This window comes from Acipenser ruthenus, chromosome 22 (genome assembly GCF_902713425.1).
Source record: "Acipenser ruthenus chromosome 22, fAciRut3.2 maternal haplotype, whole genome shotgun sequence".
NCBI classification, from domain to species: domain Eukaryota; kingdom Metazoa; phylum Chordata; class Actinopteri; order Acipenseriformes; family Acipenseridae; genus Acipenser; species Acipenser ruthenus.
In genome coordinates, this window is record NC_081210.1 from 24,167,410 (window position 1) to 24,190,890 (window position 23,481).

The window sequence follows — 23,481 nt, forward strand, 5'->3', positions numbered from 1 at the left end:
TTATACAGATTGCAGACTGATGACTACATTATTGATGTTGGCTAGTTCATTTATAAATGAGAGCGAACCAAGGTTTATTAGCACTTGCAAAATTGCCACTGCTGCAACTTCTCTTCTGTTCATTTGCTTGCATTGCAGATATTTTACAAACAATGCTACAGATGAAAAGCTGCTGCTTCCTGATACATACTGTTTATGTACCCATGCAGGGATAATAAATAAAGTCACAATGCTCTTTTCATATAAAAAGTTATTTTCTTTGGCGCAGTTTATTATACTTTAGTCGTACAAAGAGTAAATATTCAGGATGAGCTCAAGATCAAAGCAACGCAACAATGGAAGCCTGCTGCACACACAAAAAAAGAACAATGAAACAAACCGATTCTTATTTTTTATTAAACACATTTGTTTTTAAATAGAAAAAAAAAAAACTGTACATACAATATTACTTTACAAACTTACATAAGATCTGCATTTCAGCAATACTAACAAATATGACAAAACTCTACAATCAAGGTAAATCTAATCAATATATTCGGCTCCTGAAAGCAGGGGTTTGCCAGAGTTGATCAATCCAGCATCTTGAAACATGTGAGTCGTACCAAAAAAAAAAAAAAAGAAAAATAGTCATATTAACAAAAATTAACATGTGCTGAAGTCAGGCCAGGAAACAGTCTTCTTAATACACCAACCCCCATCTCTACTGCCCCAGGACAATCTCCATGCAGTGTTACAACAAACAAGAGAGAGTAACTAACCACTCATCAACTTTCAACTAATGATTAAAAGTTATGAATGACGAAATCAGTGGCAATAAGCACATACCAGTGAACTACCGTCCACGGTTCAAACACTAGTGCCTGTATGGGGTATTGTGTAAAGGTAAGATACTTTCCCTGGCCTTCTACCACTTAAGAAAGCTCATGCCCCCATTTGAAGGGGCAGCATCTTACATGTGTTTAGAACTAGCATCAGCACTGGTCTGGTACAGGTGCAGTGCTGTTTAATGCAGTCATGTCAGTCTCAGGGCTTCAGTCCAAGTCTCCTGCATGATAAATATGCTACCTCCCAGATTTTCAGACCGCAAAAGATCATATTCTCTTTTTATGGGGACCTGGAGCCGTTCAGAAGTTAGCCCCCCTTTTGTCAGATTTGGTAAAAACAACATTGCTGGTCGGCTAAAATGTTCATTTCTTCATTTTCATGTCTGCTTCAATTGCACACCGGCGACCCCTTGTCCCGCCGTCCTAAACAAAGCAGAAAAGAAGTCAGAAACTTTGCTAACAGGCACAAAGAGAAAAGTATAATAATAATAATAATAATAATAATAACAATAACAATAATAATAATAAAATGTGCAGTAAATTGTTTACATTTGTATCCATTTCATAAAAACGATATCAATATTTTACACACATTGTATCGTTAAACATACTAGAACCATGACAGCTGTTTCTTGTTGAATATTACTTTTTAAGCTCAGTAATTTTATTCAATGGATAGGCGCCAGCATTATTCAGCCTCTTTCAGTTTTTGATGAATCATGACACACACATTATTTACTACATCTTATAACAAACAAAAAGGTAACACGATTAGTCCATCTGATTAAAAAAAAACTAGCTTCTCATTCTTATGTATCAAAAAAAAAAAAAAAACACACACACACACACACAAGTCAGTAAACCAGGACAAGTACATTCATAGGAACTGAAACATAAAAGAAAACAAAAGGGCTTGCAAAAACGAAAGTTTTTCAAGCACATTCAAATTTTGGGCCAATAGTTTACCTTTTGCAAACAGGGTTTGATCTCTAACTTACTGACTACATACCTTTTCCATGATGAAAGCTCCTTTTAGTAACTTCTCTACAGACTCCTCTCCTCTCCCTATTTCTGGACGATGAAAACTTTGTAACCTGATGGGAACTTTCTACTAATCTCCCACATGTCTACATGCACAGTCCATGCAAAGAGCTATCCTGATGTACTCCTCCTTCTGTAACATCCTTTCCTACAGAAGAACCATGGGGACGGGACGGGACGTGATGGGACGGGACGGGGAACTTGGACATTATGCTTTTTTCTGGTTTAATGCTCTACTGTACCTTACCTAACAAAATACTTTTTAAAACTCTGTTGTGGGCTATGCAGCCATGCAGCAAAGTACAGGTTTTTTTTGGTCATTACCTCACACATGACTACATTTTTAGGAATGCCACATGCAGGTACTCTGGTTTGAAAGTGGTTACCATAAACAATGATACATACAATATTTTCATAAACATCCATCAGATCATGATCTATACTGTGTGACTGGACAGTCTTTCAATTGAATGTTACCAACAAATGTGTGCCTGTGGTATTTAGTACTACTAATCCTGAACTCCAAGTGGTCGGAGTTTTGTGAGGGTTCATAGTTCAAATTTGACAGCCGCCAATGCCAAGAACCAACGTTGCCACTTAGCAACAGCTTTGACATTACTGCAGCAAACAGACAGACAGATGACACTGTGTCCAACAGTGGCCTGTGGACCTTTTTTAACCTTGTCTTCTCTATTCTTTAAAAAAGCATTTATATTTGACAGAAAGTGGACACATGCACTCAGTGTGTGTGTACACATGCATGCATCTCTCTCAATACCCAGGCATATTGCTCAAATCCCTGAGCAGCTCTGTATTTCAAGTAACAGAATCATTCCACAGTCATTCGATACTTACAAAGAGAGAGAGAAGGAAGGCAGGAGAGCCCATGGGGACACTGTCCTGTGAGAGGACAAACAGAAACACCAATCAGATTCCACAGAATCTCTCCGAGACACAGACTCACACACACCCACAACCACAGCACCACACAGGACACACATACGACAAACATATATACTTGTTTTTTCAGAAAGAGGAGGAAATCACATGTATAAGTTAACAGATTTTGAAGCTTGTTCTCATGAGCAACAGCACCGTTATGTACTTCAATCCAGGAAAAAAATAAAATTACAAAATGTCTACAACTTGCACTACACTAGTTTAAAACACCTGTATGTATGTATGTATGCATGTATGTATATCTATACAAACATATTATGCTGCTATGGATAAAAAACATGTCAAATTGAGGGATTTGAAATTCCCAGTGTCATCTAAAGATGGAAACATTCTTCAGGAAGAATCATGGTTCAGCAGGACATATTTTAAAATCTGCAAGCATGAAGTCACAGGTCAAGCACAAGTATAAGACTTAGCAACACGCCTAAAACACACCCAAATCCAGCAAAGTGTTTTGATGAGACATTTCACAAGACCACAACCTACGAATGCTTACAGTTGAAACACAACGAATAAGCTACGCAACTCAGATATTCTTAACATTTCTACAACTTTTTATTTTTTTTTTATCGTTTTATTTACCCTGTGGCACGTATTTCCATTCTAATCAGTTTTTTTTTACCTAGAACTATGAAATTTCACACATACTTTTGAAATACCTCGTAGTTAAAAACACCCTGTTTATCCCCTCTAGAAAGTCACTATAACCACCATGACCTGAAAGCACAGAAATCCAAGAACACTTAAATTGTACACTGGTGTCTTTGAACCTACAAACTCTGTTACTGGACTGCAAAAAAAAAAAAAAAAAAAAAAAAAAAGGTAAAATCGGACACCAAACTCAATTTACTATTCAAGCAAACAGGCACAACAGGTCGGATGCATATTTATCCTGGAAAACTCAATTAAAAAACTAAAAGAAAGGCACACACACGGACTTACACACACCGACCTTGTCCGAGGAGTCCTGTTTGCGGGTGGAGTCTCTCCCTCGCAGGCTCTTCGCGCTGATGCCAGACTCAGACGTCTGCATGATCAGCTGGGTTGCCAGAAATTGCTGGAAAACGAGAGAAAAACAGGCTGCATTAGACTTGTGCACAGGGCTGGAACATGAAGAAAACAAGAGAGAAAAAACAGGCTGCATTAGACTTGTGCACAGGGCTGGAACATGAAGGGTGCTGTGACTGGACTTCTCCGATCTCCACTGCATGGCGACTCACTGATTATTTTCTGATGAATGTTTAAGTAACAAATAGACTTGAGATCCGTGTTTGAGATGTTCTTACAACGTAACTGAAGCTAATCATTTGCCAGTTGTTTGGCCGTACCTGTATCTGTTCCAGGACGTCTCTCTGCATCTCCACAGCCATGTGGTAGACGTCGTGATCGGAACTGTTGTACATCACGGCATTCTGGAACATCAACATGATGTCTCTCTGGAACTCTGCTGTGGTACGTATCAGACCGTTCTCAATGTTCTTCTTGATGGTGGAGAGATCCATCGGCCTGAAGCAACAACAGATTGTCAGCAAAGATTCCCACAAACCATCCTTCATTAATTTAAGGGCAAGGATAATAGATAAGGATTTTCTCTTACCTGTGCACTATGCTGTGATATCCTGGGGCAATGTCATCTGTTACAGGCTGCAGGAATACATTTGCATATCTGTAAAACAAAAGAAACAATACAGGTATGTTTTCTAAATCTAGAATGGACACATTGACAGTAGCGTTGACTTGGAATGATTTTCTGGTCATGTCAGCTCTTACCTATGATTAGCAGCCGCTCTCCACACCAGCATGATGGCCTTCTTCCAGATCTTCTGGGCCTGAATAGCTTCCTGGTCCTCACTGCACACTGAGCTGAGGAAAGACATACAAGCATTGTCATTGTTGGAGGTCCTCAGTCAAAAGAACCTAAAAGCGCTGCAATCCAGAACTAGCACATCAGTATGAATTAAGAAAACAGGACAATCAATACAGCATATATTGTATTTGTAAAAAATAAGTAAAGAGGACAATCTCATGTAAAGCTCAAGAGATTGCATACAGTCTTCCCTATCAAAGAAATGTTAGTCTCAATGGGATTTTCCTGGATCATTAAAAGGTAAAATAATAACATTTCTCCTTGCTAGTGGCTCAAGTTGCTCAACTCTTTTTACTCACAACTGTGATGAGGCGGGGCTGCTGGGGATGGACTCGGGTAGTGTGTGCATCTGCAGCGGTGCATTGTGGATGCTGTAGCCGTCATCGCTCTCGCTGATTGGTGGCTCGTTCTCCATTTCAGACAAGTACGCCTCTCCAGACTCCTCCTCCTTAGGCTCGTCCACACTGGCCTCCTCACTGCAGCCATCCTCCTCCGTCAGGTCCTGGGAGGAGTGATATCAAACAATACATCAGCCAATGAGACTGTGCCGCGCTCACAAGGCAATGTGGAGGTTAAACTCAAAATAAAATACATGCCAAGAAAAACACATCTAAGTCAAAATGACTCAGGGGGTGCAAGTACTGCGAATTGATGCTTTAAACAAGCACAACAGATCTTTATCAGATATCCAGGTAATATAAAAAGGTGATGATCTTTTAATAGGGTAAAAGTTAAAGGTGTATCAGTTACCTTAAGGTGTGCTTTACAAGATGGTCCATTCTCATCTTGTATTGAATCTGTTTGAGGAGAATTCATTTTGGTTAGATACCTATTGTTATTCTAAATGTAGTTTCTGTCTCAACAGCTTAGGTTTCAATTACTTTTTAAAAAGGACCCTTAACCCACTCAGTGCCACTGTCCTCATTTGAGGCCAGTCTACTTGGTAATTTTTGGGGAGTATTTTTAACTGGCATCTACCTGTTATTTAAATGTTCTCTTTAACTAAATTGTTATGATAACTTACTCTAATTTCATTAACCGCAAAAGTGAAGTCTTAATGTAATGTATCAAATACAGCTTATGTTCTGATTTTTTCAAAGAAAAATGCATTTGGTGCTGTGGCAGGAAGAAAGCCCTTCATGTAAATAGTGTGTGTGTTTGTGGGAACGTAAGGTTGGCAGAGATGGGGTTAAATCTGTCCCTGCCAACAATCGCAGGCGATTAGGTAATTGAGTGCTAATTGGGGAGTGGCCACATGTATAAAAGGGCAGAAATCTTTTGTTTAGTGGAAGGACTTTAGGTGTGTTTGGAACTGTATTTTGAATCTGCAGGGAAGGAGAATGCCCAGCCTATAGGCGCTTATTGGATTGTTTTGCATTAACCTTTTATTTTGGCCCTTATGCCTTTTTTCTTTTTTATAATACACGCTCCTACAGCAGCTTCTTGTCTCCGAGTCTCTTTTTTGCCGATACCATCTTGGGCCACAGCGCTATAGTGCCACAGGTACTTATCAGGCTAATAGAGCAGGGAGTAAAAGACATGCCTACCTGGGCAGTCCTGCTGAGACGACTCCTCGCTCTCACACTTGATGTTCGATGGGGAGGAATGGGCAACTGGGGAGGCCTGGAGCAGAAACAACACTGGGCTTATTAAGAGATATCCATTGCAGTGTTTTTAAAATGTGAACTGCTACTGTACGCTACTTTATTTTGTTACAAAACTGGATCATTATATAACCATGTAAGAAAAGTCCTCGGGACCTCATTCAAAATGCACTGATTCGTTTTACCTGTCTGAATTATTTTCTTCTAGAACTTTCGGCTTTTGTTTCGGCATAGATCACAAAAAATGCATTTATATATTAATGTGTATTAATGAGATTATGATGACCCTACATTTTTATTTCAGTACAGGCAGAAATAACCTAATGCACTACTGTCCCCTCTCATATATACCAGTTTTATGCACACACCTCGGACCTTGCCGTCATGTCCAATCCATTCTCTACAGCACTGAAACCGGGCTCAGTTTTGATGGTGAACTCTGGTGCAGTGGTTGCAGGAGACTCAGAGTTCTGGGATGTTGGGTGGGGGTCAGGGACTGTGATGGGGACGCTGCTCTCTCTCCCTAGCTCCTCCTCAATCATCTCCTTCTTTATCTCCACACTTTCAGTGACCGGGGTTTTGCTATTCTTCACACAGTCCTGAGGGGGTGTTGCGGTGCTCTCTGGCAGCTGTAGCCTGTCCTGCTCTGGCTTGAAGGGCTGCTCCCAGGGCCCAGACAGCGCCTGTGAATCAGCGGCTTCCTCGCACAGAGACAGGGCTGCCTCCACCGCTGCTGCATCCAGAGCCTCAGAGTTATCATCCACCTGCACAGACAGAGAAAGAGAGATACTGAAAAGTGAAGTAAAGGAGAGCCAGGGTGGTGGGTGATGCAGCAAGCTCATGCACTTTTTACCTCTAAAGGGGCTGGGAGGGAAACTCACAGATGCCCACACGACTGGTGTTTCTGTGCACTAGCCAGGTCTAGGCTTGATTTAAAAAAAGCTGCCCAAACTCTCATTCATTCATTCCTGCATTTACTATTAGTCATGCTTCACTTGGCTGAACCACTCGGCACTGGGGTTATCTCCACAGCAGTAGATTTGAAATACCTTCTCTTCGATGATGGCAATAATGTCTCCCACGGTCTCGAGGTCCAGCTCGTCCCCCATGTAGGACACGGCAACCAGGTCCTCGTCCACCCCCAGGTCCCCCTTCGGCTCCCCGGCCGTACCCCTGACAGCAGGGCAGGGCACACACTCGCTGCTCAGAGCACTTGGCACTAAGGAGGGGGTCTCCGCCAGCACAGCCTGCTCACTGGAGCTCTCCAAGGCCGGCTTCACAGCAGCCTCACTAGCTATAAAAACAGACAGGTCTTACTACAGAGATCTGCTCTTTGGTCCAATAAAAGAGAAACATTGCACTGAAAGGTGTCCTAACAACTTTTATAAAAAAAAAAAGCAAATCAAAAAAAAAAAAACACAAGCATTACATGCAAGGACATCTGTTATTTCTCTATCTTGTAGCAGCTGTTTTATTGTGTGTTTTTTTTTAATTGACATTGTTTACAATGAACTGCCTCCTTCTCATCAGCTCGCCATCTACTATAGTTAAAAGAGGAGTTGCTTGAATATAAAGAACAAGCAAAGCTGTGTTTCCACTGTCCATAACAGCATTCTGGAAACCCAATGAACAACGTGCTATTCTGGTTTAATAAGAATGGTTCCTTGAGCCAACTGGGCTTCTTATCTACAAAGAGGTAAAAACATTGTTTCCAAGTTTGAACGCACAAAAGAAAATTCCTTATAATTGTGTGCTGCTCCTCAAGATGAGGCACCAGAGCGCAGTGGAAACACAGCTCCAAAGGGTCCCCCTGGGAGGTACAAGCTTTCTAATGCATGCAGGGAGAGAGGAGGCAAGTCAGACCTGTGGGCGGGGGCTCCGTGGCGGGAGGCTGGCAGGCAGGCTCTGAGGAGGGCTGTGCTGGCAGAGGCAGCTGTGCGGTAGGTTTAGCGACGGCACAGGCAGGCTCGCTGCTGACAGAGGAGAAGGAAGCGAGAGACGAGGTGAACTGCACAGGGCCTGCCTCTAAAAGCCGGGAGAGCGTGGGGGCCCCTGAGCACGGAAAGCAGACACAAAACAAGCACATTAAAATTAGGCAGCGAGACAGGCAGCACATGTGATGCATCACACAGAACAAAACAAACTGTATAAATGGGTAATTGTATGTAAAATAATGTGATATCTGTATAATGTGAAATAATGTATAATGTGATATCTTGTAACAATTGTAAGTCGCCCTGGATAAGGGCGTCTGCTAAGAAATAAATAATAATAATAATAATAATAAAGACACAAAAATAAAATAAAAGTTAAATACTGTCTTGAAAGAAAAAACTAAAATCTTTCCAGGAATGGCTGTCAAGGACCCTGCCTGACCTTAGACCTTCAGCTATTCCAGGTTCAAATTTTGGCAGAACTGTTTGGAGATCCCTGTGCTGCTCCCTTCTTTAACTGCATGGTGTTCTCTTAGAACACTGCAGACCTCAGTCTCTCGTGCTGGGACATTAGCAAATGTAACTTCTATACAATGTTGGCAAAACATTCTAATTTTAAATAAAATAATCCTTTCAGGGTATTTACTGCAGCCTATATCTGATCAAGCTTAGTAGAACTTAGTCAAATTGTTAACAATGTAAAGTCTTCAGAACTCAAATAAGGGTTCCATTCAAAATATAGAAAAAAATGGTTACCTGTGGCTGCAGGCGATGCAGGGATGGCTGTAGGGGCCATCTGTACCTCTGCACTGTGCACACCTGGAACCATGCCACCCAGCTCCATGTGCACACCTGCATTGGCACTGTGACCTGCAGACATCTGCACCTCTGTCTCACCGACCTGAAACAAAAATAATGACAGTGAAAGGTGGCATAACTGGAAATCTTAGTAGCAGAGGCAGTGGTTTTTATTGGACAACTGTAATTCAACTAAACTGACAGAATAATATTGGAAGCCAGTTTCTCAAAGCATTTGGTATTTATTATCCTGAAAGCAAGCCAAAGTCCCAATAACAATATGGTGGCCAATTAAGGAGTCAAAGTGAAGGGTACTTTTGCATTTTGCCAAAGTAGTTTCCGTGATACTGAAATTATGAAGTTGGCATCTCAAACTGTTTATAAGATATGAGCTGCTGGAAAAGCTGAGGATTTACTAAATTAGAGGCACTCCCTGCTGGGATATTTCATTTTGGTATATTGGGATTGCTCTAACAGATCCATCATTACTGAGCCTGGTGTCCTTTAACACAGTAACCTTTACATGTCTCAGTGATTTTTATAACTACAAGAACATTTCCACTGCTGCACCCAGGATGTACGTATTTTGAGACCTATTGTATTGTGGCTACATGGCATTCCATTATGGACTTACCAGGCGGGGGCTAGTAGGCAGGAGGCTGCCTTTCTTCAGCAGCTCAGACAGCAGTGGGGAGGGGGGTGGGGTGGCCTTCTGCCCCAGATGTTTTTTTTGGGGCGAGTCCTCCATCAGAGAGCTCAGGTTGGCCTCCAGGTTTGCGGGGGCTGTGCTGGGGGGGGCGGGAGTCTCTGGGGCGGGCATGAAGATTGGGGCAGCTGCAGGGACCGCTGGAGCTCCTGGAGCTACCTGTGAAAGAGAGCAGAAAAAGAACAAACAGTTTGGATTAGACCAGTGAAACTCAATTCAATTTCTTGATGGGTCAACAAAATACATGAACTACTTTTAATTTAATTTTTATTATTTCTGTTTTTATTTTATTTTAATATCGGGCTTTTCTTTCTCTGTTCAAGTTCATTATAGTTAGAATTTGTATCCTTTTATTTTATTCATAACTGAAAGTTGAATGAAAATCAATATATCAAAAACACACACTTGGCAGTGCGTGATACCAAGTCCTGGTGAAGTCCTCTAATGAATTCCTTGCTACCCGTTACTTACACTGGCGTTGCCCTCGTCTGCGGCTGGCTGAGGGGTGTCAGCCATGGGGTAGTCCATTCCAGGAGAGTTGGATCCCATTGGTGAACGCACCGTCACGCTTGGCAGTCTCTTTGGGGTGTTCTTGGCAGCCTGTCGGACTGGAGAACCAAAGCAAGTGTGTTAATACAACCCCGGTCCTGATGTACATGACAGCCAATAGTGCTATCTCATCATTCCTCTAAATTGCAATTATGTGATTATGTCCACTGTACCCTGGTATGCAGCATCAGTCGCCGCCTTCTTCATCTCAGCCTCTTCCTCATCCTGCTGCTTCTTCCTTTGCATTAAAACACAATTCATACATCTCATGAAGATAAAAATGTATCTATATATACAAATTTATTACATCGATTTATCATGTCAAGCAGCTCACTTTCGATGTTGAAAATTAATCTGAAAATTAATCTGAAATAAACAAATACATAATACTAACATGTCTATGTGTGTATATAATAACACCCTTACGTGACAATGTCATTCCAGATTTCTTCTACTTTGTTGTCCAGATGACCAAGTTGAATCAGCTCTGCTTCTTTCTTCAGTTTCCTTGGTAAAGGCACATGTTTTTTAAACATTATTATAGATGTCCATTTTGTCTTTTCAGTAGATGAATCTACCCCCCTCATTACTTCTAATATTCCCTAATAACAACCTCTACATCTACACTTAATTGTAACTCCTGACAGCTGTTTAACCCTGTTTGCAACAGCACTGTCTCTTCCGAAAAAGTTCTGCAGAATCTTTCACTGTACATGGTTCATAATGCACCTGTGTTTGGCACCGCCAACAGGCTGGTACTGTACCTGTGTTTTTCCTGAGTCTCTTTAATCAGTTTCTTCAGCTCTTCAATCCTCTCTGCTGTCAGTTTCCGAACGATCACGTCCTCCACAGTCTCCACAACCTCTCCTTTCTCACCACGCTTCCGCCTGAGTTAAACACAACAGAGCTCAACTGTTGAACATCTCACATATAAGATAAAAGGGTAACAGAGGAAACAAAAGTCTCTCTCACTTACTTTGGGGTCTCCGTTGTTTCTAGGAGCTCAGAATACTGGGATGCACAATGCTTTGGGGGGGAAAAGGAACATGTGTTTGTCAAAAACTACTGCACATTTAATACATAAATATATTTAATCTAACTAAGGGACTTTATTTTAAATTTGTGCAGGGGAAACTCATCATTGGTTTTCTCCCACTAGTTTTGGAGCTCAATTCTGTTTTGCTCATTGTCTTTGGTTTCCTAATTCCAGAAAGCTGACCCAAGGGAAAGCCAAAGCAATTGTGAAAATAGAATTCAATTCAAGAAACAACACATCCAATGTAATACAAAGAACATCTTACCTTCTGTGAGAACCAGTCTGGAGGCCTGCCTGGCTCTGCAAACGGTTTGATGGCTCTGCTAACCGAAACCCTGGCAACCATCAAAAAATGACAACACAAATAAACAAAAATATACAGACAGGGAGAAATTGTTCTCCTTTGATTACAACACACAAAAAAATGAGCTTCTCACAGTGGCAACAGATCCTACATTGAAATCACTCTGCTAGTCAATTAAATTGACTTCAAATGAAAGCAGTTGAACAGTCGAACTCGAAGGAACTGGAATTGGGTATTGATTTTAAAAAAAAAGATTTGGAAATGGACCCCAAACCTTTATGTGCCAACCATATAAGAGCATGCTGTGCTGTAACCGAGGGATTTCTCACCAGTTCTGGTCTCCACTCCTCATTACCGACGAGGCTAGGCACAGCTTTTCTCTGATGGACCATGGCTCTGTCGGACCCGTGCTCGTCAGCTTGTGCTCTTAAAAGAAGAAAAAAAAATACATCAAACTAAAATATACGCATTGTCGATAACCTATGCTACACCAGTTTTAAATGTGCTTATTTTGTTTACGAACTTGATGAGAAATAGTAATGGACATATTAGTGGATGTCATTAATAATCCGCGAATAATGAACAAAGAGTGTGCTGAGATAGCACAGTCCTAGTAACGGGGTGTATGCTACAACAAACGGCTTTGTTTTGAGGAGTAAGAAAACATCCTTATTTATAAAATGTATCGAACACTCGGCCTTTCCTTTACTATAGTTTTCGCGCCACCGCACGCCGGTTTGCATGTTTACAGTAGTTTTGTGCAACGATTGTATGTTTTGGTGTTTATTTTTTGTAATAAATTTGAACCGATATACAATACTTACTACCCACTCCGGTTGCCATTTTCTTTTCTTGCTAACTACATACATTTACATCCAGGTCAACAAGAACTAGGGCGTAATTCTGGGAAATGTAGTTGTTTGACCTAAGCAATAAATTTCTATTGCTCAAACAATTACATCATGTAGTCGGGGGATTAGCTCAAATGGTAGAGCGCTCGCTTAGCATGCGAGAGGTAGCGGGATCGATGCCCGCATCCTCCAATCGTTTTTTTTTTTTTTTTTTTGTAAATAATAATCTTTACAATTATCTGTTAATAGAAACTGATATGATTGTTTAAACACAATTCAGAACTATTGTATTACTTTGATACAAAGCTTGTGATTATTTTCTGTTTAATCAGTCCAATAAAATGTGTCATATCTTCTCTTTGTCTATACAAAACATTTGAAATTATTCTGTTTTATGTTGGCAAAGCAAATCAATTGTATATGGCTGTTAAAATATATATTTTGCAAGGTCTTATTAAACGCCCTTGAACATGGTCTGGATCTTTCACCAGAAAAAAATATCAGCAAGAATGTGGATGTTTGTCGCCGCTGTAAATTTAAAATATTAAATAATTAAAAAAAAAAAAAAAAAAGTTACAAGCGTTGTAACTTTTTTTCCCCAATTATTTATACAATATTTCAAATTTACAGCGGCGACAAACACCCACATTCTTGCTGATATTTTTTTCTGGTGAAAAATCCAGATTTAACTCCCCCCGGCTACACTGTAAGAACACTGCCGCATTAATGTAGCGTAACAGACAATATTAAAAATCATTCAATACTGCTATTCTAATATTTGCCCAAAGGTTTTCTCAGACATAAGCTCTGCCAAATGGACACAATATAATTGACATTTACACGCGTGCCTTTTAATCAAAATATTTTGCTAAACTATTAAAAGAACACAGTACTCCTTACAGCTGAATTTGGCTCAAAGCAATTCAAATAACACATACTGTGAAATAAATGTTACGGTAACATTAATTATTAACATTATAATGTGCCATTCATTTTAACTGAGGACCTAGAATTTATATAACTAGGACCAGAGCGTTTTTAAGTTGGTATTGCATGTGTTCATACTACTACATACGACATCAGGTACATTTAAACCGAGACAATTGCATAACAAAAACGTTATGAAACTGCATCACTGTGGTCGCCATTTTGAGCACACCTGCCCTTCACTTCTGTTTCAGAGGCTGTCTGTTGGAGCCAGAATGGCGTCACAGTTCCATGACCATCTCCGTGGCGACTGACCAGGAAGTTGCATTCTGATTGGTTGCGTTGTAGGTTTAACGTTGAGGATCAGGTTGCCATTGGGTGGACGATCAGCCTGGGTCTTGATTGGCTGTCGTGCTGAGCGCGATGTTTAAACTGGATGGTTTGTATACAGTTCAGTATTCCTAAACTACTTTGGGAGAAAGGAAAAGAATAGTTAAGTCTTTTTAACATAGAAAATAAGGAAGCTGTTTGAAAGAGGTGAGTAAAACATTTGTTGTGAACGATTTTTAATCATGCATGAGATTATAGAATGTTCTAAACCTACTGTGTTTAACAATAATGATAAACAACGTGCCGTTTTAGTTTACCGACCTGGATTACCAAATGAAACGTGTTGGCTGAAGTTAATTCAAATACTGGTGTTTTAATCTTTCACAGTCCTTAATGCAACGTGGCAGAACATATGAGGTTAAAAAATACAAATTAAAACACACGGTGACTTCTCGTGTTTTTGTGTAACGATTTTAAAGAAATGTAGTAACATTTAAGCCATTTTTAAATGTGTAGATTCACGATTCGATATAGATAGATATATAATGTGTTTTAAAATACACACCATCAATCCTATTTATTTGAAATACACACTTTCTTTCCTATCTGTCTATCTATATCGAATCGTGCATCTACCCATTTAAAAAAAATCGCATTGCTAGATGAATTGGGTAATCGTTTATTTGTATACTATTATAAATATATAGCATTCTTTTGATAAAAACCCAGGGAACAGGACATTCAAAGTACGAGTGTGACTAGACTGTCAGGTGCCGAAAGTCTCATGAGTGTGGGGCATTTTAAAAATGCAGCAAGATAACAAAACACGTCGTGTACTGCATGCTATTAGGAACAGGAGTGTTCTCCGCAGTCTATAAATGCATTTCTCTAATTTAGAAATATACACGTGGAGAGGATTTTAAGAACAAGGAAATCCTTCATTTTAAAGTCTCCATCCGCCGATGACTCAAAACTGTTGTATTATTACGAAGGGTGTAGTATTTTTGAACGGTAGAATCTCATTAAGATTTTATAGAAACATTTGTCCGTGATCTTTTATGGTTTACTTCTTAATATTCTGTCAAACTTTTTTTTAAAGGTTACTTTCATTTGCTGCATGCTTTGTAGATTTAAAATGCATGTTTTATTGCACTGTGTTTGGTACATTTTAAGTTCCCCAAAAGTTCATAAAAACGTAAAGCTCTTACAGTAGAGCTTGTCTTGACGAGCTTTTTTTGGATTATACTCTTATACAGTTTATATCAATTAAGCAACCTTTGTCCTATTATTGTTTTAAGGGGTTTAACAATGCTGCAGGTTAAGCCTGCCTATTGTTGACATACCAACTTGCTTCAACTTGACTCCCGTGTTGTCATGGTGAAAAAAAAATAAATATGATTTGAAAAGCTGTTGCAGTCGTCTTCTGAAAACCGTTGCAAAAATGTGTGCCCCATGTGTAGGAAACAAACAATTAATCAAAAGCCACACAACTCCCCTTGGGGTGCACCCAGATCTGGAATGAATTACCCGATCAAACAAGAGAAGGACTAGGAAACAAGCTAACTACTTGCTTTATAGAGAATTTAAAACCAAGCTACATTTAGCCTCATTAAAAGAAGGATTAAGTCTTTAGTCCAAATTCTCGTTTAAAACTACCTTGACCCTTACGCTCCCAGTCTTTGTTCCAACCCTGTTCTAAATTGTTTAATTGAACCAATTAAACCTCCTTCCGGACCTGACGTTCATTATATAATTTTACCTGTTAAACCTGGAGTGGAATAGCCGTGACTGGACACCGGTGTTCTAAGTTCTAGTGCTTGGCAGTACATTTTAATAAAACTGTTACAACTACATTCAAGCTAAGCATACAACATGTCTTACTCTTGTCTTCCCTCTCTCTAGGTGTCAGAGTTGTTGCAAAATGGCACACACAGTTGCTTCTCCGAGAGCCTTTTTCTCTGACGAAGAGGAGGCTCATGTTTTTGAATCAACAGCTGCTGAGTGTGGTTCAGGAATTCGCAAAGGACTCCTTTCAGACTTCTCTGTCATCTCCCCTGGAGAAGGCAACGCACACAATGTAAAGGTCAGCAGTGTTGGATTTTATATTTTGTTCAGTAAACTTCCCTCCTTGTGACCAGCTTGCCATGTTTCTAGACAGGGCAGCTCTTTGTCATGTTTAGTATCTGTTGTTTGTAGGTGGTGTCGGACAAAATTGCTGTATGCAATTGAGTGGCTATCGGATACTGTCTTACTGCTGTGGTTTCATGGCTTCAAAGCAAAGTGTGGAACGTGGCTATCTGCATTAATCTGGTGATCAAGTTTCATTCACTGAGACAGAACATGTTTACTATAGTGGTTAGAAAAAAGTTATTTGAAATTCTAACCAAATGTGGCTTTGACATACTAAGCTGTTAAACAGAGCAACCTTTTATTCTTTTGTATAAATATAACTGTTCTTCCAGATGTTGCCATATCTCTAGAGTTGTTTTTTTTTTTTTCGCACACATTCTGAAATGTAGTGGTTTGCCTTGTTATGCATTGAAATGTTCTTGATCTGCCCATGGCTGCTTTTAAAATTACAATACAGCTGCACAGGTCCTGTTGCAATGGCTGTAAACGCAACCTTGCCAGTTTAAAGCCAATGAAACTACTCTCTCTCTCTCTCTCTCTCTCTCTCTCTCTCTCTCTCTCTCTCTCTCTCTCTCTCTCTCTCTCTCTCTCTCTCTCTCCAGTCAGCAGAGGCGGCTCGGGCATCTTCAGAGGACTGTAGCGAGAAAGTGAAAATCTACCTCCGCGTGCGACCCTTTACTGACCCTGAGCAGGAGAAAGGGGAAGACCAGGTGTGTACTCAGCAGGGTTTGATTGCCACTCTGCCTCTTGTTTGTTTGTGGTATGGTGGTGGTGGTAATCCCAAAGCCAACATAATGCTTTTGCATGAATCTGTGACCTAAAGGAAACCTTTCTCTCTCTTCAGGGATGTGTGTTTATTGAGAACTCTGCGACCCTTCTCCTACATGCGCCAAAGGACTCGTTCACAATGAAGAACACAGAGCGTGGGATTGGACAGTCCGTGCACAAATTCACCTTCTCGCAGGTACTACGGTTCTGAAATAGCTGAAATGGCTTTCAAAACTTTACAGATTGCTAAAATATCTGAATGCCTTGTTTTAGATTTTAGGTCCAGAGACAACCCAGAAGCAGTTCTTTGATGCTACAATGAAGGAGGTGGTAAAAGATGTGCTGGAGGGGGAGAACAGACTTGTTTACACCTATGGAGTCACAAACTCTGGAAAGACCTACACCATACAAGGTGAGAAAAGGTTAAAAAAGAACTGTGAATGGGGATATGAGGGCAGATGAGTTTCGGTATAGTATGATTCAACAAAGGAACGCTGTAACCCCTGTGTAAAAATAGTTGGTTGCATGAAAAAGAAAATAAAGATCTTGGACTAGCTTTACTGTTCCATAAAGCAACATAAAATTGAAGAATCATTAGAAAATAATGTAATTGATTGTAACAGTGGGGTCCAGTCAACTTCATCTAAATGACAGTAGATCTAAATACTAATACTGTTTATTAAAAACTTAATAGTGCCTAAGGTTTTAAAAATCAAGCCTCCAATAATTCGCATTTGTCACCTTTTAGTTTACTGATGCCTTTTTAAAAATCTGAAACTGGAGTTTATTTTGGGAGGGAGGATTTAAATGATGGCAGTATTGAAATCTGACACTGTGTTTAGATCAGTTGAATAGATCCCTGTGACTGATTGCCTTCTGTTGTCTCTTGGTGGTTTACTGCAGGTACCAATCGTGATGGTGGGATTCTTCCCCGTTCCCTGTCAGTTGTATTCAATAGTATCCAGGGCAAGCTGTATAGTGGGCTGGACCTGAAACCTTCCCTGTGCAACGAGGTCATCTGGCTGGAGAGCAAGCAAGTCATGCAAGAAGAGATGAAGAAGTCTGCATTTCTAAGAGAGGTGTGTGCAAACAGCTCAAAAGATATTGAGGTCATTTTTGTAGTTAATAGTAAGAGGTCAATTTGATCATGCTAAACCCTGCCCAGGTTAACTAGAGCTAAAGTATTTAAATAACTGCTGGAGAATTACCCTTGATTGCATCAACTACTTATTTTTAGGAGTAACCACATGATAACAATTGAGGTGGTTTGATGCAATCTGTATGATACTCCACAATACTTGGTTAATTTAAGGGTGTTTTCATTTTGTATAGTTTCAAAAGTTGTAGCTGCATGACAAACTACCCCTTTCTGCACCAGTTGCTAATCTCCAGATTCTTGCAAAAGATTTAAAAAAATAAATAATATAGAAGAAACTGACCACTTCAAAATTTTGGAAATTGAATAGGAGGAGGTTCAGACCCCTATGAAGAAAAGTGACAGTGGCAGTTTCAGATCCAGGTTTGAGACCAGCAGCTTTGACAGTGGCATCGCATTCTCTGCTGCTAGCCAACTAAGTAGTCAACTTCACAGCCAACTGGAAGGTAAGTCTCTCGGTATGGGTTACTGAGTTTCAAAGCATCTCCAGCCTCCCTGCTTATAAGTAGATGAAAGCTGATTTGTGGATGTCAGATTGTTTACATGAGTGTTCTGTGCCATCAGATTCTGGCAGCCGCTGTAAAGATCCTGATGTGGTGCAGATAAGAGAGGAGGGCTGCGTCCAGTACTCTGTGTGGGTCTCTTTCTTTGAGATTTACAATGAATTTCTCTATGATCTGCTTGACACGGTCCCCTCTAACCAGAACCGTAAGAGACAGACTCTGAAACTGTGTGAGGACAAGTACGGGAACCCCTATGTCAAAGGTGAGAGACGTTTTAACTTTTTAAATCCAGAGTACTATTTTATTAGTATTGAAATATGTAACTGTAATCTCAACGATTTGTTTAATAATCTAGATTTGAACTGGATCAATGTGAGCAGTGCAGAGGATGCGTGGAAGGTGTTGAAAGTGGGCAGGAAGAACCAGAGCTTTGCCAGCACCAACCTGAACCACTGCTCCAGCAGAAGGTACACTATCCCAATAAGCAAAATTATAAGTTTCATTATAATCAAAATTATTGTTTTGTAACGTTAATGTTTATCTGTTTTCGTTAGTCATAGCATCTTCTCTATTCGAATTCTGCACATTAATGGTGACCCTGAATCCGACTTGGCTCCCAAAATCAGCGAGTAAGTACTTTTATTCATGCATCGATTCTGCAGAAAAGCCTGTTGAAACACTTCATACTGCGTTATTGTTACACTTGCTATTTGATTACATCTCCGGTGTCTCCTCTCAGGTTATCTCTGTGTGATCTGGCCGGCTCTGAAAGGTGCAAGGAACAGAAAAGTGGAGACCGGATGAAAGAAGCCAACAATATCAACACTTCCCTCCACACCCTGGGCCGCTGCATTGCAGCGCTGAGGCAGAACCAGCAGCATAAGTAAGCACTGGCAGCAGGATGTTATTGTCAGCGGGGATTGGCAGAGCCTTTCCTTGTCACTGTAAATTCTTCATCTCCTGGATTGAAATAAGTGCATGCTTTTCTTTTCTCCCCAACACAGGACTAAACAAAACATGGTTCCGTTCAGAGACAGTAAGCTGACGCGGGCGTTCCAGGGTTTTTTCTGCGGCCGTGGGAAGTCCTGCATGATCGTCAATATTAATCAGTGTGCCTCCATGTATGATGAGACTTTGCAGGCCTTGAAGTTTTCCGCTATTGCCACCCAGGTGAGCAGCGTTGAGGTTTTATTTAGTATTTTAACCAGGATGTTGCTAGTTGAGAGGTGTGGGGAAAATTACAACATTGTTAATGCAGGGGAGCGTTCATAGTGAAGCCTTCAATGACTACATTCACAAAAAGCAACATGGAATTGCAACTTATTCCCCATGCAAAATGAGAACCTTGCAGTTAGTTACCGATTGTACAGAATAAAAATCCTGCAGGAGGTTTTCCTTCAACTTTTATTTTCTTAAATATTGGTTTCAGATCTCCTTGTGATACAAATTCTTATTTTTGTCTACCAAGCTTGTACATGCTCCACCTTCCAAAACTAGAGTCGCTTACATCCAGTCCCTGCTCCGGGAACATGGTATGCGAACCAATGACAGCCTGTCTGAGGACGAGGAGGCGGGGCAAGGCGAAGAGAGTGACGATGAAGGAGACGTCACTGTGTTTGACACAGATGTTAGTTAATTTTTATTTTTTTCCCCCCTGAAGTATTTTGTCCTGATTTTACTAAATGCTGTGGACCAGATCTCTTATCATAATAATAAAATACAATTTTCTGTCCTATAGATAAAAGCATATAGATTTTAGAAGGTACATCTGTAGTAGTTGCACATTAGGGCTAGCAACAGAGCAAGACGCCCCCTGCAAATGAATCAATCAATAAAAAAAAGGGGGAGATGATCCATTTTCAGTAATTTACTAATGTCTGCCTCACATTGCAGTGATTTTCAATGTGAGGCACTAATATATTCTTTATAATCTTCAGTCCCTCCTAAATGCAATTGAAGTCCTGAAGGAAAACCTAATCCAAGAGAAACAGGATAAGTTATCCCTGGAGTTCAATATACGGGAACAAGTGTTTAATGAAATGATGGAGCACATAAACGAGAGGGAAAACCAGTTCAGGTAGGCACATTTGTGTGGGTAGCCTTGTTAAATTAGGAAACGTCTGACTGACTGTGTGTGTGTTGTTGTTTTAATTCAAGTTTTCTCCTGCCCAAATATACTCTCGTCCTATGTTGACGCCACATTTTCGGATTATTTTGTGTGGTTCTTGAATACCTGAAGTACATTGCAGCTGCCTATTTCAATATAGGAGTAAAGTAAGGCATAACTTATCGTTCTTGTTTTAGTGAGATTCTTGAAAACGAGAAGGAAATTATGGAAGAGAGATATGAAAACAAAATCCAAAACCTCCAGGAATCTTTGAAGAAGTATTACAAACAAGAAATTCAGGTAGGAGGAGCTGGAGCTTGTAATGTATCATGATACATTTTAAACCTTTTGTAATACATTGTGAGAGAAGAACTGGGCAATCCAAGTTCAACTATCTTCATATGGGGCTACGGAATTCAGAGGCTGCATTGGGAAAGTGTCAAGGTTGATCCACTCAAATCTTTTGCATTGTTAAACAATTAATTTTCTATTACTATAGGAGAGGGATGAGAGGATTGAGGAGCTGATGGCTGTCCTGCAGGATCCATCGAAGGAGTCCAAACTGGAGCAGTCTTTCCTTGACGGGTCCCAAACCCTGCACGAATCCCCCTGTGGAGTGAGGAGGTCCAAGCGGATTGCCAGCAGTGCCCTGGATCTGAAGAAAACCAATGCAGAGCTGGAGCTAGTCAAAACTGAGCTGCAGGAAAAAAATAAAGGTTAGTCTTCTAGCGCACCAATTGTCCTCGGTGATACATTTATTTAAATGTTTTACAAGGATATTTGCGAAATGAGTAATTTTATTTATTTTTTTTAATTCTAGAACTGAAGGCATTTCAGGAACTGGTAACCCTGCCCCCTTCTGCAAGCGCCCTGACTGCTGCTGTGGACAGAAAACTGGAAGATGGGCAGAAGGTAACATTTCAGCTGTTTTGAGTGTGCAAATGGTTGTTAATCCATGTTGGATAACATTGTGGGGTGGGGTAGTATATACATGATGCATTGATCAGTGTGGTCTATATACAGGTGTGTTTTTTAAGTTTCTCGTTTCTTTAGTTCTGTAACTGATTATGGCTCAGTGTAATGGGTGACCTTGCTGAATATGCAGTTTTTGTCTTTTGTCCTGCTTTTCCAGAGCATCAGGGCATTGCGCTCAGAACTCCAGAAGCTGGGCGAGTCTCTCCAGTCAGCTGAGAGAGCCTGCTGCAGAAACACCAGCGCAGAGAAACTTCGGCACACCCTCAACACCTGCGATGAGATTCTAAGCAAACAGGTAGAGGATTATAAATCTAAATCCAGGTTTAACCCACTGGCTGCTAGAACAGGTTAACTGATGTGCTTGGGTCTATTTTTACCTCTTGAGTTTTAAATCCACTGCATTTGTCCCAGTGTATAAAAAGTACTGGTAATCTCAACCTCTGGAACAATCCTATCTGTTTCCACACCTTTTTTTCTGCATGTGCTTGTTGGACCAGGTGACACATCCCCCCCCCCCCCCCCCTTTTATTTTTTCTTTAATGGATTTTCAACAGTATGAAACAGACCCATCTACTGTAGGTGTACTAGCAAGCCAAATTTCCTTTACCTTTTCTTATAACTTAGATCACAGAGATCCAGTTTCTTCTTGTTTGCTCTACGCCTCACCTTCACAAAGGCAATAATATCTTTCCTATGGTACAGTGAGCAGTACTGTACACATTACTCCAGGTGAGGTCTAAACAGTGCCTTCTATAGCTCCCTGCTATTGATGTTTAATTCTATCACCCTGCTACTCAAGCCACCTTCATTTATTTCACTGTACTTGGGCACTGAGCTGTTGGATTTAATGATGTCTTCAATACCTTATTAACCAAGTCCCTTTCCTGATCGTTATGCTGCATGGCTGTTCCAGTATTGTTCGTGCTGGACTAATCCCTTATTTATTTAATATTCCTGTTTTGTAACCTTTAAGGTCCAAACCCTTCTAGATCTGGTGCATTGCTCTTCGTTGTTTGCAGATCAGGGGTCGACACCATGTCGAGTGGCAACGGACATTTTATATATTTAAAAAAAAAAAAAAAAAAAAAAAGACAAACAATGAAAGTTATATACAGTTACGTGTGTCTGTGTGAGACGTATTCACTGCTACGGATATACGTGTCAGTGTAAGGACAAGTTGCCAACACCTGCAGATACAAAAGTGTTGGCAGAGTAAGCCCAGAATTGTTCTTAAATCATTTTCCTTAAGTAATTGATGGGATTGGTTAGTTAGTTTTTTAATTTTTTGGCATGTAGGTATCCACTTAATTTGGAGATGGGTGTTCTCACATTTTGTTTCTCTGTGGTTACTTTTTTTTCTTCCCCATCCTGCAAGTACAAGTGTTTGTTTCTCCTGCCCTAAAATGCAGCTCAATTTCTCAACTGAACTGCTGTCTGAAAATATTAACATAACTATAACAAGGGTTGGTTTGTTGGCTGGTTCTCCTTGGCATGTGGGTATCCAAATCGCTGAGCTAAGAAGAAAACACAGCTTCCGATTTGGTGTTTTGCTGTTGAGAAGGTTCTAAGTTGATGTTTCTGTCTTGACAAGTTTTTTATTTCTTTAAACCAAGGACCAGACCTTGGCTGAGCTTCAGAACAACATGATCCTGGTGAAGATGGACTTGAAGAAGAAGACTGTCTGCATTGCTGAGCAGTACCACACCGTGCACGCCCTGAAAGAGCAGCCCAACTCCTGCAAGAAGCGGGGGGGTGCCAACATGGAAAACCAGCAGCCGGAGAAGAGATCCTTCCTTCGGACCATCCTCAAGACACCACTGCGACAGCAACTCGCACCCGCTGCCACCAACAGTCCTTACAGCTGCCTCATGCAGTCCAGGCAGAATCCACCTCGGGCCACGCCCAGCAAATACAGAATGAAATATTAACCTCTCCAGGTTCTAAGCTGATTTTGATATATGCAACAAGGTTTGGATCTGTTTTAATATGTTCCCCCCTCCAAAGAATTTAGAATATTACATTTCTAGACCAAAGTTTTTGCTGCTTTTTTTTTTTTTTTTTTTTTAATAAACACGAGGCATTTGTTGTGCAGAGCGTGCAGAGCTTCCACA

At 40.5% G+C, this 23,481-nt stretch overlaps 2 protein-coding genes and 1 non-coding gene across 9 annotated transcripts; 2 read left to right on the forward strand and 1 right to left on the reverse strand.

The window, feature by feature from the left end:
* Window positions 1-379: 379 nt before the first annotated feature.
* Window positions 380-15,288, reverse strand: LOC117413436 (bromodomain-containing protein 8-like). Of its 7 annotated transcripts, none has more exons than XM_058996194.1 (22): window positions 15,075-15,288; window positions 11,953-12,049; window positions 11,585-11,654; window positions 11,260-11,309; window positions 11,048-11,170; window positions 10,710-10,790; window positions 10,457-10,521; window positions 10,206-10,342; window positions 9,663-9,893; window positions 8,987-9,131; window positions 8,160-8,348; window positions 7,346-7,590; window positions 6,665-7,060; window positions 6,240-6,315; window positions 5,443-5,489; window positions 4,992-5,194; window positions 4,596-4,688; window positions 4,423-4,491; window positions 4,154-4,331; window positions 3,778-3,882; window positions 2,721-2,765; window positions 380-1,247 (listed from the first exon to the last, which is right to left on the reverse strand). In XM_058996194.1, the coding sequence occupies exons 2-22, from the start codon at window positions 11,973-11,975 to the stop codon at window positions 1,188-1,190; spliced, it is 2,631 nt and encodes an 876-aa protein (XP_058852177.1). In that variant the 5' UTR covers window positions 11,976-12,049; window positions 15,075-15,288; the 3' UTR covers window positions 380-1,187. The 7 variants fall into 7 exon arrangements, with proteins under 7 accessions (XP_058852177.1, XP_058852176.1, XP_033878520.3 ...); XM_058996193.1 differs by lacking the exon at window positions 15,075-15,288 and adding an exon at window positions 13,717-13,777; XM_034022629.3 differs by lacking the exon at window positions 15,075-15,288 and adding an exon at window positions 12,448-12,511.
* trnaa-agc (transfer RNA alanine (anticodon AGC)) lies at window positions 12,594-12,666 on the forward strand. The gene has a single exon. It is a non-coding gene; the product is annotated as a tRNA-Ala (tRNA).
* On the forward strand, window positions 13,808-23,433 carry LOC117412898 (kinesin-like protein KIF20A). The gene is made up of 19 exons (XM_034908811.2): window positions 13,808-13,938; window positions 15,634-15,814; window positions 16,464-16,571; window positions 16,706-16,825; window positions 16,903-17,041; window positions 17,533-17,708; window positions 18,096-18,231; window positions 18,350-18,550; window positions 18,644-18,755; window positions 18,843-18,917; window positions 19,028-19,171; window positions 19,293-19,458; window positions 19,757-19,915; window positions 20,226-20,365; window positions 20,593-20,695; window positions 20,895-21,111; window positions 21,216-21,307; window positions 21,528-21,665; window positions 22,984-23,433. Exons 2-19 carry the CDS (start codon window positions 15,653-15,655, stop codon window positions 23,296-23,298), a joined length of 2,703 nt encoding a protein of 900 aa, XP_034764702.2. The 5' UTR covers window positions 13,808-13,938; window positions 15,634-15,652; the 3' UTR covers window positions 23,299-23,433.
* The last annotated feature ends 48 nt before the right edge of the window (window positions 23,434-23,481 follow it).

Excerpts from the sequence above, each read along its gene's own strand:
- LOC117413436 (XM_034022629.3), bottom strand. Across the intron at positions 10,522-10,709 it reads ATCTGGAATGACATTGTCAC|GAAGAAGCAGCAGGATGAGG; the intron begins GTAAGGGTGTTA and ends TTTAATGCAAAG. Across the intron at positions 1,248-2,720 it reads CCTTCCTTCTCTCTCTCTTT|GACGGCGGGACAAGGGGTCG; the intron begins GTAAGTATCGAA and ends TGCTTTGTTTAG.
- LOC117412898 (XM_034908811.2), top strand. The coding sequence starts at position 15,653 with ATGGCACACACAGTTGCTTCTCCGAGAGCCTTTTTCTCTGACGAAGAG. Across the intron at positions 17,709-18,095 it reads AGTCTGCATTTCTAAGAGAG|GAGGAGGTTCAGACCCCTAT; the intron begins GTGTGTGCAAAC and ends GAAATTGAATAG. Across the intron at positions 21,666-22,983 it reads ATGAGATTCTAAGCAAACAG|GACCAGACCTTGGCTGAGCT; the intron begins GTAGAGGATTAT and ends CTTTAAACCAAG.